The following is a 15,214-nucleotide window of genomic DNA, read 5'->3' as shown; positions in this document are numbered from 1 at the left end:
AAGACTGTGTAATTCCTCCACTCCTCCCTAGATGCTTCAGTCGAGGATACATTATGTTGTTTTTCTGCAGTCATGGTGCAAAGGAGGCTGAAGTGTTCTCCAAACACTGATCTAGGGTCAGCTTTCCCTCTTGGCTTTCCCTTCCAATCCCTAGCCTAGCTGAACTGGAAGAAGTCATACATATGCAGTGTATGACAGAGATGGTGGATCTATCTCTGTAGAGGGAGAGCCTCTAGTCTACCCACACATAGCTTGGCTCAGACATCAGGGAGATAACTGTTCATGTGTTCTGTCTGAGGAAAGTCTATTTTTGAGGGAGTTGGTGAGAGGGACACACTGAGGGTACTGTACTGGGACTGGAAGTGTGTTACTGTAGGAGAGAGTCTGATTTACAAGGAGACTAACCTCAGAACTCAGCTCAGCTGTCTGTTGTTCTGGTATTTAAGCTCCAGATTAACTAGACACCTACAGCCAGAAATCCCACCTGGCTTCACATGTTTGTATCACATTTGACTTGGTTTGGATTTACAAGGCTGTTGGTTTTGTGCTAGATGGGAGAAACTATGCAGTGTGCCTTATTGCTTTTCAGATAGGCTAAATGCAATGATAAGAGACCATGCAGGACGTGTGTAGTAGCAATACAGGAAAGATAGTGTGTGAAGAATCACCTTTCAGACATTGGAATTCCTGTTACTAACCCTTAAAGGAAGAGGATTTTCTTTACTCAATGGTGGATTTAGAATAGTGTAATAATACCATAATAACACAGGGTCTACTACTCCTGCAGTCCCCTCTCATCTTGGACAGTGTTCTGGTAGGATGCCACAATCCAGGAAGCAGGGGATCCAGGCTCATTTTAGACCTCTTCAATCAGTAATTTGAGAATGCCTTAAACTGTTCCTCTATTGAGGATTACCGGTACTTTGTATCCCAAATCTACCCCTGGGCATCACATTCATCAATAGATCTACAGGAGAGCTTTAGGTAGGAGCTAGGGGTCAACCTGCGTCTTTAAAACAATGTGTATAACTCAACCAATGTGTTAACTGTTTGTGTCTTCCGTCCAGGTGTCCTAGTGTGTTCTGGTTCTACCCCAGAGATGGCACAGCGGAGCGGGCAGGAGGACCCGGAGCGGTACCTTTTTGTGGACCGCGCCGTGGTCTACAACCCGGCCACGCAGGCCGACTGGACGGCCAAGAAACTTGTATGGATCCCATCGGAGCGCCACGGCTTCGAGGCGGCCAGCATCCGTGAGGAGCGCGGCGACGAGGTGGTGGTGGAGCTGGCTGAGAACAGCAAGAAGGCCATGGTGAACAAGGATGATATCCAGAAGATGAACCCTCCCAAGTTCAGTAAGGTGGAGGACATGGCCGAGCTCACGTGTTTGAACGAGGCCTCAGTGCTGCACAACCTGAAGGACCGCTACTACTCGGGCCTCATCTACGTAAGTAGGATAGAAGTCCTGCTTTTTCTGACTTGAGAAAATCAGGAGTAGGCTTCTTTACCTTACATTGGTATCTAATTGAAGTGGACCAGTAGCCTTTCCCCTCCCCTTTTTGGGATATTGTACCCAACTACCCATCACATCAATCAGCATTGTCCAATACCAAACCCACAGAGACCCCCAAAACCATTTGTCCTTAGATATACCACCATACTCCAGGTTCTAATAAGTTGGCAATGGTATTAGCAATGTCCCAGATAACCAGCGTTTCCCCTGTGATTACGGCCCACTTAGTGACATGACATGCATTCCTGGAATAGATGGAATGTCAGTTGGCCGCCTGAGACCCAGAGAGAAGGGAGGACAACTGTGATTGCCTCCACAGTTCCACGGCACCAGCTATTCCTGTGGTTCTCTCCCCAGGTGGCTGCAATAAGAGGCAGGAGGAGAGCTTGGGGGATGAGGTCATTTTGGATGTTAATGAAGCTGAGGTTTTATTTTCACACTCACATTGACTCACTAAAAGGTGCAATATGAGGGGATGTATGAGGGATTTAATGTTTATTTTTTAAGGATTCTGTGGCTTGTGGAGTGGTCCTAGTTAATGGCATGTTGGCTGATGTGGGAATATGTCATTAGTTCCCATGGGTTGCATTATAAGCCCTTTAACCCTGACTGCTCTCAATAACAAACATTAACACGCTCCAATGCTCTAAGGCAGGGTTCACCAACTGGCGGTCCGCGTCCCGATAAAAAAAGAAATGTGGTTTTTATTTTTTATTTTGTTTTATTGTTGGACATAGCTAAAATACTGTTAAAACACCAGGAAATCAGCTCCAAGTCATTTTAATTTTGGAAATCTGTTCAAGTATTCCCACACATAATAGAGAGACACATGGGATCGTATACAAATGTAAGCAAGGTTTGAAATGATTTATGTTTTAGTCAAATATTATATCAGTTTGAGCTTCTTGCTATAAATGATTTGTAATTATGTACCAGCCGCTCAATAACATTTTTTGTTGATCCCTGATTTAGGGCTAGGGAGGTTACTACTACTAGTAACATTTACATTTACATTTACATTTTAGTCATTTAGCAGACGCTCTTATCCAGAGCGACTTACAGGAGCAATTTGGGTTAAGTGCCTTGCTCAAGGGCACATTTACGTCATTTAGCAGACGCTCTTATCCAGAGCGACTCACCAATTGGTGCGTTCACCCTATAGCCAGTGGGATAATCACTTTACACATTTTTTTGGGGGGGGGGGGGGGGTAGAAGGATTACTTTATCCTATCCCAGGTATTCCTTAAAGAGGTGGGGTTTCAAATGTCTCCGGAAGGTGGTGAGTGACTCCGCTGTCCTGGCGTCGTGAGGGAGCTTGTTCCACCATTGGGGTGCCAGAGCAGCGAACAGTAACAAAGCGGGTCATGTTGTCATAGTAACTGCCCTGCTAGAAATGACAAGAAGGACTCTTGACCCAAACCCTATGCCCTGTCCAACACACTCCCCGGCTGGGGCTGGATTGCTAGGCGAGCTCCAGGCTTTAGTAAGGCCCTGTCGGTGCTCCATCCATCCATGTGGCTAGTAGTGCTAATTTGATGGCTCCCTGCCAATGGGCCTGGTCTATGCAGTAATCAGCCAGCCAGGGAGGGAGGCCCATGCTGAGTCATTCACACAGACTAACTGTACCGCCATCACAGGGCTCTTTGTCTCTCAGCAGATAAGCAACAGCTGTCCCTGAATAACTGGCATATTTTTGACCTTCAGTAGTACTGTACCAAACCCACTACTTGATTAAAAAATAACTCCCTGTCAAGTAGGGCTGACCCCATTTAGTCGACTGGTCGATTGTTTGGTCGTAAATAGATTTTATTTTTCATGGTGCACAAGACACCTGTCTATTTTGCGCCTGTCTCAGTGGACTAATCCATTGCGGAGGCCACGGAGATGGTTCTGAAACGTAATCTTCAGCGCGCCGTTGAATTGGCGTCTTTCCCTATATGTTGCTATTTGAATAATGGCGAAGTTAACCATGCGTTGAGAACAATGCGGCGGAGGCAGCAGCGGAGTGAGGAAATGAGGAAACAGCCCTTGCCTTAATTGTCTAAGAAAATTGAGGAGAGAGGAAACACCAACTTAATTAGGTCTATAATCAATAGCCTAACTGTTAAACGTGCCTGGCTTTATAAATCATCCATATATATCTATATTATATAACCAATAAGACAGATCCTGCTTCTGTTGCCAAAATGAGTGTTTATTTAATAGCCTACTGATTCCGTGAACATCAAGCCTCACGGAACCTCAAAATGTAGAATAAAGCAATTTCACAAATTCGGCTGTTTTTAATCTTTGCTATGCTGTAATAAAGGCTTTACAACACTTTTTTTCGTTAGAACAGATTCTCTGGTATTACTTTTCATTTATTTACTGTTGTTTACACTGTTCCAAACGGGCTGGAAAATTATATGGTAATCAAACAGCACCTGTTTGTCACACATAATGTGCACGCAGCTCTCGCTCCTATACCCTCCTTTTTCTTGATCTCCTTCTTCTTATTGTTATTATTACAATTATTATTATGATCACCATTATAATAAGTAATGTCATTATCATCTGAAACCATACCTCTTCAAACAGTATCTTAAATAATCATCCTCCTTACCTCGACACCCTCCCCCCCACCAAAGAAAACCTGAACCCCCCCTTTCTAGCTCTGACTCTACTTATAGCTACTTTATTGAGGAAAAATTTACTTTCTATGCCTGTGATATGTGGTTGTCCACCTAGCTATCTTAAGACGAATGCAACTGGAAGTTGCTCTGGATGACTAAAATCAAAACAAATGTAGGCTTCTTATAGTAGTAGCCTTGTATAACCACCATCGATCTGTTGGCCTAAGAGCGCGTCCTGTTTAGTCTTAATACCGTAACTTATATTTCAATATATAGGCCACAGTATCAATCAATCATTCATTCATGTCATCACACAGCATACGAGTCATTCATGCTTTGAAATGCAATCAAGCATTTTAGTTTTAAAATCAAATAACAAAGGGAGCTTTGGATAATTAGCCTAAACAATAAATAAACCACAATTTACGAATGCATGCAACTGTTTTTACTCTTTGCTGTAATAAAGGCTTTATATATTTATTTATTTTCTTGTTAGAACAGACTCTGGTACATTTATAATTTATATAGTGTCGTTTACACTTTTTCAAATGGTCAGAAAAAATTATAATATTGTAATCTAACAGTACCTGTTTGGTACACAATATTCACACAGCGCTTGCTCCTATACCCTCCTTTTTCTTGATTTCCAGTAGTTTCCACAACTACAGTGGGGAAAAAAAGTATTTAGTCAGCCACCAATTGTGCAAGTTCTCCCACTTAAAAAGATGAGAGAGGCCTGTAATTTTCATCATAGGTACACATCAACTATGACAGACAAATTGAGGAAAAAAATCCAGAAAATCACATTGTAGGATTTTTAATGAATTTATTTGCAAATTATGGTGGAAAATAAGTATTTGGTAACCTACAAACAAGCAAGATTTCTGGCTCTCACAGACCTGTAACTTCTTCTTTAAGAGGCTCCTCTGTCCTCCACTCGTTGCCTGTATTAATGGCACCTGTTTGAACTTGTTATCAGTATAAAAGACACCTGTCCACAACCTCAAACAGTCACACTCCAAACTCCACTATGGCCAAGACCAAAGAGCTGTCAAAGGACACCAGAAACAAAATTGTAGACCTGCACCAGCCTGGGAAGACTGAATCTGCAATAGGTAAGCAGCTTGGTTTGAAGAAATCAACTGTGGGAGCAATTATTAGGAAATGGAAGACATACAAGACCACTGATAATCTCCCTCGATCTGGGGCTCCACGCAAGATCTCACCCCGTGGGGTCAAAATGATCACAAGAATGGTGAGCAAAAATCCCAGAACCACACGGGGGGACCTAGTGAATGACCTGCAGAGAGCTGGGACCAAAGTAACAAAGCCTACCATCAGTAACACACTACGCCGCCAGGGACTCAAATCCTGCAGTACAGACGTGTCCCCCTGCTTAAGCCAGTACATGTCCAGGCCCATCTGAAGTTTGCTAGAGTGCATTTGGATGATCCAGAAGAGGATTGGGAGAATGTCATATGGTCAAATGAAACCAAAATAGAACCTTTTGGTAAAAACTCAACTCGTCGTGTTTGGAGGACAAAGAATGCTGAGTTGCATCCAAAGAACACCATACCTACTGTGAAGCATGGGGGTGGAAACATCATGCTTTGGGGCTGTTTTTCAGCAAAGGGACCAGGACGACTAATCCTTGTAAAGGAAATAATGAATGGGGCCATGTATCGTGAGATTTTGAGTGAAAACCTCCTTCCATCAGCAAGGGCATTGAAGATGAAACGTGGCTGGGTCTTTCAGCATGACAATGATCCCAAACACACCACCCGGGCAACGAAGGAGTGGCTTCGCAAGAAGCATTTCAAGGTCCTGGAGTGGCCTAGCCAGTCTCCAGATCTCAACCCCATAGAAAATCTTTGGAGGGAGTTGAAAGTCCGTGTTGCCCAGCGACAGCCCCAAAACATCACTGCTCTAGAGGAGATCTGCATGGAGGAATGGGCCAAAATACCAGCAACAGTGTGTGAAAACCTTGTGAAGACTTACAGAAAACGTTTGACCTGTGTCATTGCCAACAAAGGGTATATAACAAAGTATTGAGAAACTGTTGTTATAGACCAAATACTTATTTTCCACCATAATTTGCAAATAAATTCATTAAAAATCCTACAATGTGATTTTCTTGATTTTTTTTCTCATTTTGTCTGTCATAGTTGACGTGTACCTATGATGAAAATTACAGGCCTCTCTCATCTTTTTAAGTGGGAGAACTTGCACAATTGGTGGCTGACTAAATACTTTTTTCCCCCACTGGAAGTCAAATGTCTTCCACACATCTGAATTCCCCTTTCCCTCCTGAGCAACCAGTAAACATTCCCGTGTTTTTTATTTTCTTTTTCATGTCCTCCGCATCCATTTGGCTGTTACTTGTTACGATGTTCGAAGTTTGTTGTAACCAATTTATTGATGTGATTATGATAGGCTATAGGTCAGGACCTATTGGTCACGTGCATGCAATGCATACATGTTTCACGTAAAGAGAGCAAGGGTTGAGGGAACAGGGAATGTTTTTATTTTTAATACAAATGAGGTATTTCGGTAATATAACTTTTCAGTCAGAGAAACAAAATGGCTGTAATTATGTTGCAGCTTCAGCGCAATAAACACTTGCTGTGCTGCCTGTTCGCTGCAGCAGGGAGGAGAGAGAGAGACAACGTGCGCCCATCACAAAGGCACAAGCTGTCATATTTTTTTAACACAGTGTGGCCATCAGGCTCCCTCTTAAGTCATTTGTGTGTCTTAATTATTTCATCAAACAGTATCAGACAAGCTCGGGGCAGAACGGCAGATTTTTCCACCTTGCCGGCTCGGGCAAGGTTAAGAGCCCAAGCTCTTAATCACTAGGCTACGCAACTGAGCCTTTTTAAACCGAAGGTTAGCAATGCTAACAGATACATGTAAAATCCTATAGAGAATGCTAACTAAATGCTAACGAGAGCATTGCAAACATTATATACAGTTATAAAGTTATACAAGTAACAAAAAAATGCTACTCACAGTTTGCTGCACGCACAAAACAAACATTAGACAGCAAGGCTCTTGATCAGGGTTTCCGTTAGCTGGTAAAAATAGAAAAGACGATAAATAAAATTGGCACCGGCCAATTGTCCTTGGCCAGGAGAAGAAAAAAAATCCCATAGTGAAATTTTTAGCCTATTCATTGATAGAAATACTAGACGATGGAAATACATTTGACTGGTTATGCTTATCGATCTATAGGTTAATTTGCATAATTTAGTGCAATGAAATTGCCGCTTGTGTATATTTGTTATGTATCTTATTTAGCATGCATAGCATACAGATACAGAGCCTTTGAGCGGAAAATCTGTCAGACAACGCTTTTATAAGCCCAATCATTGCGCAACAATTCTAAATGCAATCGTGTGTTGAAAATAGCTTTGATGGCCAAAATTAAAAAGCGCTACTATTTTTATTTCTCAACCGGTAATTGAAGTGCACTTCCCATTCACCATTCAAATAATTAGGCAACGGAAGGCAGGCTTCGTCAGTGCGTCACACAACACTTTGCAATGAGCTGTAGCCAGTATGCATTTTGAAAACATATACTTAATTGTTTGAAACCTGAACGTTTTACTACATATTATGAGGCATGTTTTACCTTGCTTCAAAGTAGCCTAGGCAAAATCCGACCATATCCGAGGAGGCAATTATTTTATAAAGACTTCCATATGCCATTGAAACCAGTAGCCTATTTCTCTCATGTTCTATTGCTTGTGCGCATTGCTGTGCTTATAATGTGAAGAAATAATAGTTTATCAACATTTTACGCAAAATGTTTTGATCTGTTGCATCAGACTCATTGCGTTAGATGTTGTTGTTTTTTATGTAGCCTAGTACTGGTTGTATGAATTTAGGATCTATCGTCCCACAACTGTCCCAGAGTGGAATGGGCTATTTCTTTCTCTACAAGCTGACCAATAGAATAGGTAAACCTTTCTAGTATGCCAGGTAGTAGATTGAAAGGGGCTTTTGATTTTGCTGTTTGTTACTCGTCTTGTTGGCTGAGGAAAAGTAAATGTGTCTAACATCTTCAAAGTGCTCATTGGAATTCAGTAAGAAGGACGCACGTCGTTGCATCCTCAACTTGCATGTTCTGTTAAAATGAATTACCATAATATAAATATTATTTCTGTCATTCTGAGCACCATGGGTGGACGCCCTAATCAGGTTATGCACCCAATGGATATGGGTCCGGTAAATGTATCAAATGTCCAGTAAATTAAAATGGTGCTGGTCAAATGTCCAACGCCACATTTTCCTAACTATTCTGCTGTTACTCAACAAAGAAGCAAACCACTAAATTAGCAAACCAAATGCACAACTGCAGTGCATTTAGCACATTGTAGACAGTTAACTTAATAGTTATAAAATATCTAGCTGGCAAACATTTAGTTGTGAATGTAACTAGATCGCCTAGTGTGTGCTGCACAACAGTGAGTGACTCACAAGGCTCCGGTCTGTCATTGTTGTGTGCTTGTAAACAAACACCACGTGACTGGGGACTACAGGTAAGCTTCATAATGAAAAATGATGTGACAGGTGAAATGAAGAACGCAATCTTCTTTATCTCCTAACGTATTGCACAAGTTGAGTGCAGGTATTAACTTAAAAAGTAGCTACAAGTATTCGAATGTATTAAACTTCAAAGAAATAGTTTCAATAGTATTGACGGGATTGAAAAATCATCCTGTGAGCTATTTCCAAATACCCCGGTATATGTACAGTGCCTTCGGAAAGTATTCAGATCCCTTGACTTTTTCCACATTTTGTTACGTTACAGCCTTACTCTAAAATTGATTAAATTGTTTTTTTCCCTCATCAATCTACACACAATACCCCATAATGAAATGTTTGCTAATTTTATCAAAAAGAAAAAACAGAAATATCACATTTACGTAAGTATTCAGACCCTTTACTCAGTGCTTTGTTGAAGCACCTTTGGCAGCGATTACAGCCTCAAGTCTTCTTGTGTATGACGCTACAAGCTTGGCACACCTGTATTTGGGGAGTTTCTCCCATTCTTGTCTGTAGATCCTCTCAAGCTCTGTCAGGTTGGATGGGGAGCTTTGCTGCACAGCTATTTTCAGGTCTCTCCAGAGATGCTAGATCAAGGTCAAGTCCGGGCACTGGCTGGGCCACTCATGGACACTCAGAGACTTGTCCCGAAGCCACTCCTGCGTTGTCTTGGCTGTGTGCTTAGGGTCGTTGTCCTGTTGGAAGGTGAACCTTCGCCCCAGTCTGAGGTCCTGAGCACTCTGGAGCAGGTTTTCATTAAGGATCTCTCTGTACTTCGCTCCGTTCATCTTTGCCTCGATCCTGACTAGTCTCCCAGTCCCTGCCGCTGAAGAACACCCCCACGGCATGATGCTGCCACCACCGTGCTTCACCATAGGGATGGTGCCAGGTTTCCTCCAGACGTGACGCTTGGCATTCAGGCCAAAGAGTTCAATCTTGGTTTCATCAGACCAGAGAATCTTGTTTCTCATGGTCTGAGAGTCTTTAAAATCCAAGCGGGCTGTCATGAGAAGTGGCTTCCGTCTGGCCACTCTACAATTAAGGCCTGATTGGTGGAGTGCTGCAGAGATGGTGGTCCTTCTGGAAGGTTCTCCCATCTCCCCAGAGGAACTCTACGAGCTCTGTCAGAGTGACAATCGGGTTCTTGCTCACCTCCCTAACCAAGGCCCTTCTTCCACGATTGCTCAGTTTGGCTGGGCGGCCAGCTCTAGGAAGAGTCTTGGTGGTTCCAAACTTCTTCCATTTAAGAATGATGGAGGCCACTGTGTTTTTGGGGACCTTCAAAGGTGCAGACATTTTTTGGTACCCTTCCCCAGATATGTGCCTCGACACAATCCTGTCTCGGAGCTCTACAGACAATTCCTTCGACCTCATGGCTTGGTTTTTGCTCTGACATGCACTGTCAACTGTGGTACCTTATATAGACAGCTGTGTACCTTTCCAAATCATGTCCAATCAATTGAATTTACCACAGGTGGACTCCAATCAAGTTGTAGAAACATCTCAAGGATGATCAATGGAAACAGGATGCACCTGAGCTCAATTTCGAGTCTCATAGCAAAGGGTCTGAATAATTATGTAAAAACTTTTTTATTTTTATTTTATATGTATACAGTTGAAGTCGGAAGTTTACATACACTTAGGTTGGAGTCATTAAAACTTGTTTTTCAACCACTCCATACATTTCTTGTTAACAAACTATAGTTTTGGCAAGTCGGTTAGGACATGCACTTTGTGCATGACACAAGTAATTTTTCCAACAATTGTTTACAGACAGATTATTTCACTTATAATTCACTGAATCACAATTCCAGTGGGTCAGAAGTTTACATAAACAAAGTTCACTCTGCCTTTAAACAGCTTGGAAAATTCCAGAAAATGATGTCATGACTTTAGAAGCTTCTGATAGGCTAATTGACATAATTTGAGTCAATTGGAGGTGTACCTGTAGATGTATTTCAAGGCCTACCATCAAACTCAGTGCCTCTTTGCTTGACATCATGAGAAAATCAAAATAAATCAGCCAAGACCTCAGAAATAAAATTGTAGACCTCCACAAGTCTGGTTCATCATTGGGAGCAATTTCCAAACGCCTGAAGGTACCACGTTCATCTGTACAAACAATAGTATGCAAGTATAAACACCATGGGACCACGCAGGCGTCATACCGCTCAGGAAGGAGATGCGTTCTGTCTCCTAGAGATGAATGTACTTTGGAGCGAAAAGTGCAAATCAATCCCAGAACAACAGAAAATTACCTTGTGAAGATGCTAGAGGAAACAGGTACAAAAGTATCTATATCCACAGTAAAACGAGTCCTATATCGACATAACTTGAAAGGCCGCTCAGCAAGGAAGAAGACACTGCTCCAAAACCACCATAAAAAACCCAGACTACGGTTTGCAACTGCACATGGGGACAAAGATCGTACTTTTTGGAGAAATGTCCTCTGGTCTGATGAAACAAAAATAGAACTGTTTGGCCATAATGACCATTGTTATGTTTGGAGGAAAAAGGGGAATGCTTTCATGCCGAAGAACACCATCCCAATCGTGAGGCACGGGGGTGGCAGCATCATGCTGTGGGGGTGCTTTGCTGCAGGAGGGACTGGTACACTTCACAAAATAGATGGCATCATGAGGAAGGAAAATTATGTGAATATATTGAAGGAACATCTCAAGACATCAGTCAGTTAGTTAAAGCTTGGTCGCAAATGGTCTTCCAAATATATATACAGTTGACAGACAAAGTTTACATACACCTTAGCCAAATACATTTAAACTCTGTTTTTCACAATTCCTGACATTCAATCCTAGTAATAATTCCCTGTCTTAGGTCAGTTAGGATCACCACTTTATTTTAAGAATGTGAAATGTCAGAATAATAGTAGAGAGAATGATTTATTTCAGCTTTTATTTCTTTCATCACATTCCCAGTGAGTCAGAAGTCTACATACACTCAAGTAGTATTTGGTAGCATTGCCTTTAAATTGTTTAACCTGGGTCAAACGATTCGGGTAGCCTTCCATAAGCTTCCCACAATAAATTGGGTGACCCACTGGAATTGTGATACAGTGAATTATAAGTGAAATAATCTGTCTGTAAACAATTGGTGGAAAAATTACTTGTGTCATGCACAAAGTAGATGTCCTAACCGACTTGCCAAAGCTATAGTTTGTTAACAAGAAATTTGTGGAGTGGTTGAAAAACGAGTTTTAATGACTCCAACCTAAGTGTATGTAAACTTCCGACTTCAACTGTATAAATTTGCAACAATTTCTAAAAGGGAAAGAAAGTATTCAGACTCTTGACTTTTTCCACAAAGGGTCTGTAAATAAGGTATTTTTATTTTATTTTATAAATTTGCAACAATTTCTAAAAACCTGTTTTCACTTTGTCATTTGGGGTATTGTGTGTAGATTGATAAGGCTGTAATAAGGCTGTAAATCAATACCCCATAATTACAAAGCGAAAACAGGTTTTTAGAAATTGTTGCAAATTTATAAAATAAAATAAAAATACCTTATTTACAGACCCTTTGTGGAAAAAGTCAAGAGTCTGAATACTTTCTCTCCCTCCATCTCTTTCTCTCCCTCCATCTCTTTTAAAATTGTATTCCAGCCTCCTTATATGGATATTATATAGAGGATATTATATATAGATATTATATATATAGATATTATATAGAGGATATTATATATATATAGATTTTGTATAGAGGACATTATATAGGCCTATGTTTTGGTTGTTGTTTGATCCTGTGACTTGAATGACTCTCAGGTCACAGTGCAAAAGAACCAAGCTCTTCTGTCTCTCTGGTGGGGCTGATGGATAGTGGTTTGTTTTTTTGAGGCTGTACATTGCAGTTTCATTCTTGTAAAATAGGTTCTATATGCACTCCATTCATAAAACATCAACACCGAGCCTCACAGGGAGCTCTGCCAATCCTAAACTCTCCTGGTGCCACAGGTTCTTGACTCCTGGCAGCCCTATGCTAATGAGATAGGATGTCAGAGGCTGAGAACTGTAGAACTCTCAGCCAAAGAATGTTAATAAGCATGAAGTGTGCCGACCAGGTCAAGGTCCCCTCCCTGCAATCCAATACAGTAGAGGCCAGGGACATTTCATAGGGAAGAGTCCCATTTTGAAACTGCCGCTGACTCAACCCTCAAAGCTGATGTGCCCAAGTGCGTAGTGAACAGAGGCTGTTGAGGGGTAAGAAAGGACACTTGCCTCCAGATGTGTTTTTGGTAGTGCTGAGCGATTAACCAAAATGTCAGTTATGTTTGTTTTTTAAACAACTAATTGACAGACATTGGTTCAATTATTTGAATTCCATTTTGTTCGTCCTTTCTTGCCTCATGCCTCAGACCGCAGCCTGGTCACAGGCCCGCTGGGATTAGTATGAGGTAGAGATCAGTATGCAAACACCGCACACACACACACACACACACACACACACACACACACACACACACACACACACTGTGTAGATGGAGCAGAACTGCTTGCTCTGCGCTAGTGTGCCGTTGGTCTCCTCCCACACTCAGACCCCAATGCTATTGGAGCACTGGAAATGAAGCACTGCTCATTGTGAACGAAATTAGACCATTCTCTCTCTAAACCCTTTGAAAATCCTATTCTCCATAATCATCGCCTCTTTTCAATATGCTATGACAATAAAAACGGAGTGGCACTGAGCTAAGCTTCACAGACAGAACAATGTTGAGAATGAGAATGAAACATCCACTCTCTCAATGGAGAGGCCCTCAACTCTTGCCGTTGCTCAGCTACGCTCAGCTTGGGCTTGGCATGGGGGACCACTTGGACATTTCCGGAGAACTGGGAATCTAGTCAACTGTGTCAGAGTTCTCTGTTGTTAACCACAGCCTGGCTATCTGGGTACAATACTTTGCTGTACTGAGAGACAGGTTCTTGGCCCACGCCTCCCTCCATCTACGGCACTGTGCTGTGTGAGACATATATGCTCTTGGCTGGGGCTCTTGTAGCTAGGCGTCTCACCCCAGTCTGTACTGTATTGAGAGAGTGAGGGACAGGTTCTTGGCCCGGGCCTCCCTCCCTTCATATACCTCCTACACGTCTTGCCCCCATTTGCAGACCCAGAGCCCCACTAATCCCCCAAGTACTCCCCAGGGGCTGCCATCCAGTACTGGCAGCTGAGTCATCTCTCTCCCCGACCCTGCTGCTGCCTGTGGGTCTGGGCTGGGCTGCGCCGGCCGGCCGGCCGGGGCGCTGATCCGTCTGCCTGGCGCTGCGCCCACTGTGGGGGGCAAGGGGAAGGGGTTAAAGGTGGTGTGGTGTGCCACCTGGCCCTACTCTGCTTCCAGCTGAAGGTGAGGCTTCCAAATATGTGGGGATCTGTGGATTCCGCAGGAATCTCTTCCATAACTCCATACTTCTCGACCAGTGCACCAAGATTAATCGCACCAGAATGTTAGTTACCCCTGTGTAGCCACATACCCCCTGCTAGTGACCCTTGCATCCATCATTTTTCTCTCCAAAAAGCTACCTAGTCCCCCAATGTGACTCAAGAACATTCATCCCGCCGTTCTTGATTCCTTCCTTTTTGTTTGTGTATTTTTCTTTACATTTTTATTGTTTGACATTTGACTGCATTGTTAGGAGCTAGTAACATAAGCATTTCACTGCACCGCTATAACACCTGCGTAAACATTGATTTGATTTTGGTTAAACAACAATCTCTGCTTCCTCCTGAGCTTGTTGTTGCTGTGGCTGGCCCATGACCAGGCTAGAGCATATCTCTGTCCGTCGGAGGGATCTGTCTGTGTACATATGAAAGACTGGCCATCTGGTGACCCACCCACCCCTCCCCTAATGCACACCATGATATCCCCCAAAATCACTGCACCACGTGTCATCTCAAAGTGACCGTTCATCACATTCTGCATGGTGATGGTGATTGGCTCATTTCCATTCACCATGACCTTCAGTATATTGGCATTATTTTTATACCATATAACACAATGCCACAGGCACCAGTCATGCTGCAGCCAAATTCAGTACAATAAAAGTCCCCTGTGGTCCAAAGACTGAGATAAGAGGCGTAACAGCTACAGTTGAAGTCGGAAGTTTACATACACCTTAGCCAAATGCATTTAAACTCATTTTTTCACAATTCCTGACATTTAATCCTAGTAATAATTCCCTGTCTTAGGTCAGTTAGGATCACCACTTTATTTTAAGAATGTGAAATGTCAGAATAATAGTAAAGAGAATGATTTATTTAAGCTTTTATTTCTTTCATCACATTCCCAGTGGGTCAGAAGTTTACATACACTCAATTAGTATTTGGTAGCATTGGCTTTTAATTGTTTAATTTGGGTCAAACGTTTCAGGTAGCCTTCCACAAGCTTCCCACAATAAGTTGGGTGAATTTTGGCCCATTCCTCCTGACAGCTGGTGTAACTGAGTCAGGTTTGTAGGCCTCCTTGCTCGCACACACTTTTTCAGTTCTGCCGACAAATTTTCTATAGGATTGAGGTCAGGGCTTTGTGATGGCCGCT

The 15,214-nt window shown here is 42.4% G+C and overlaps 1 protein-coding gene across 1 annotated transcript in view; it reads left to right on the top strand.

Moving 5' to 3' along the window:
* Positions 1-1,099: 1,099 nt before the first annotated feature.
* The window catches only part of LOC311113667 (myosin-10-like), a gene marked incomplete at its 5' end in the record, with an annotated part of 77,643 nt that continues 63,528 nt past the window's right edge, over positions 1,100-15,214 (top strand). Inside the window, one exon of the mRNA XM_084156946.1 lies at positions 1,100-1,444. Coding sequence (XP_084013072.1) covers positions 1,100-1,444 — 345 coding nt within the window. The remainder of the gene's footprint in view (positions 1,445-15,214) is intronic.

The sequence above is a fragment of the Coregonus lavaretus genome (genome assembly GCF_964263955.1).
Source record: "Coregonus lavaretus genome assembly, chromosome: 40".
Lineage (NCBI taxonomy): Eukaryota > Metazoa > Chordata > Actinopteri > Salmoniformes > Salmonidae > Coregonus > Coregonus lavaretus.
This window is presented reverse-complemented; position numbering and strand designations above follow the sequence as displayed.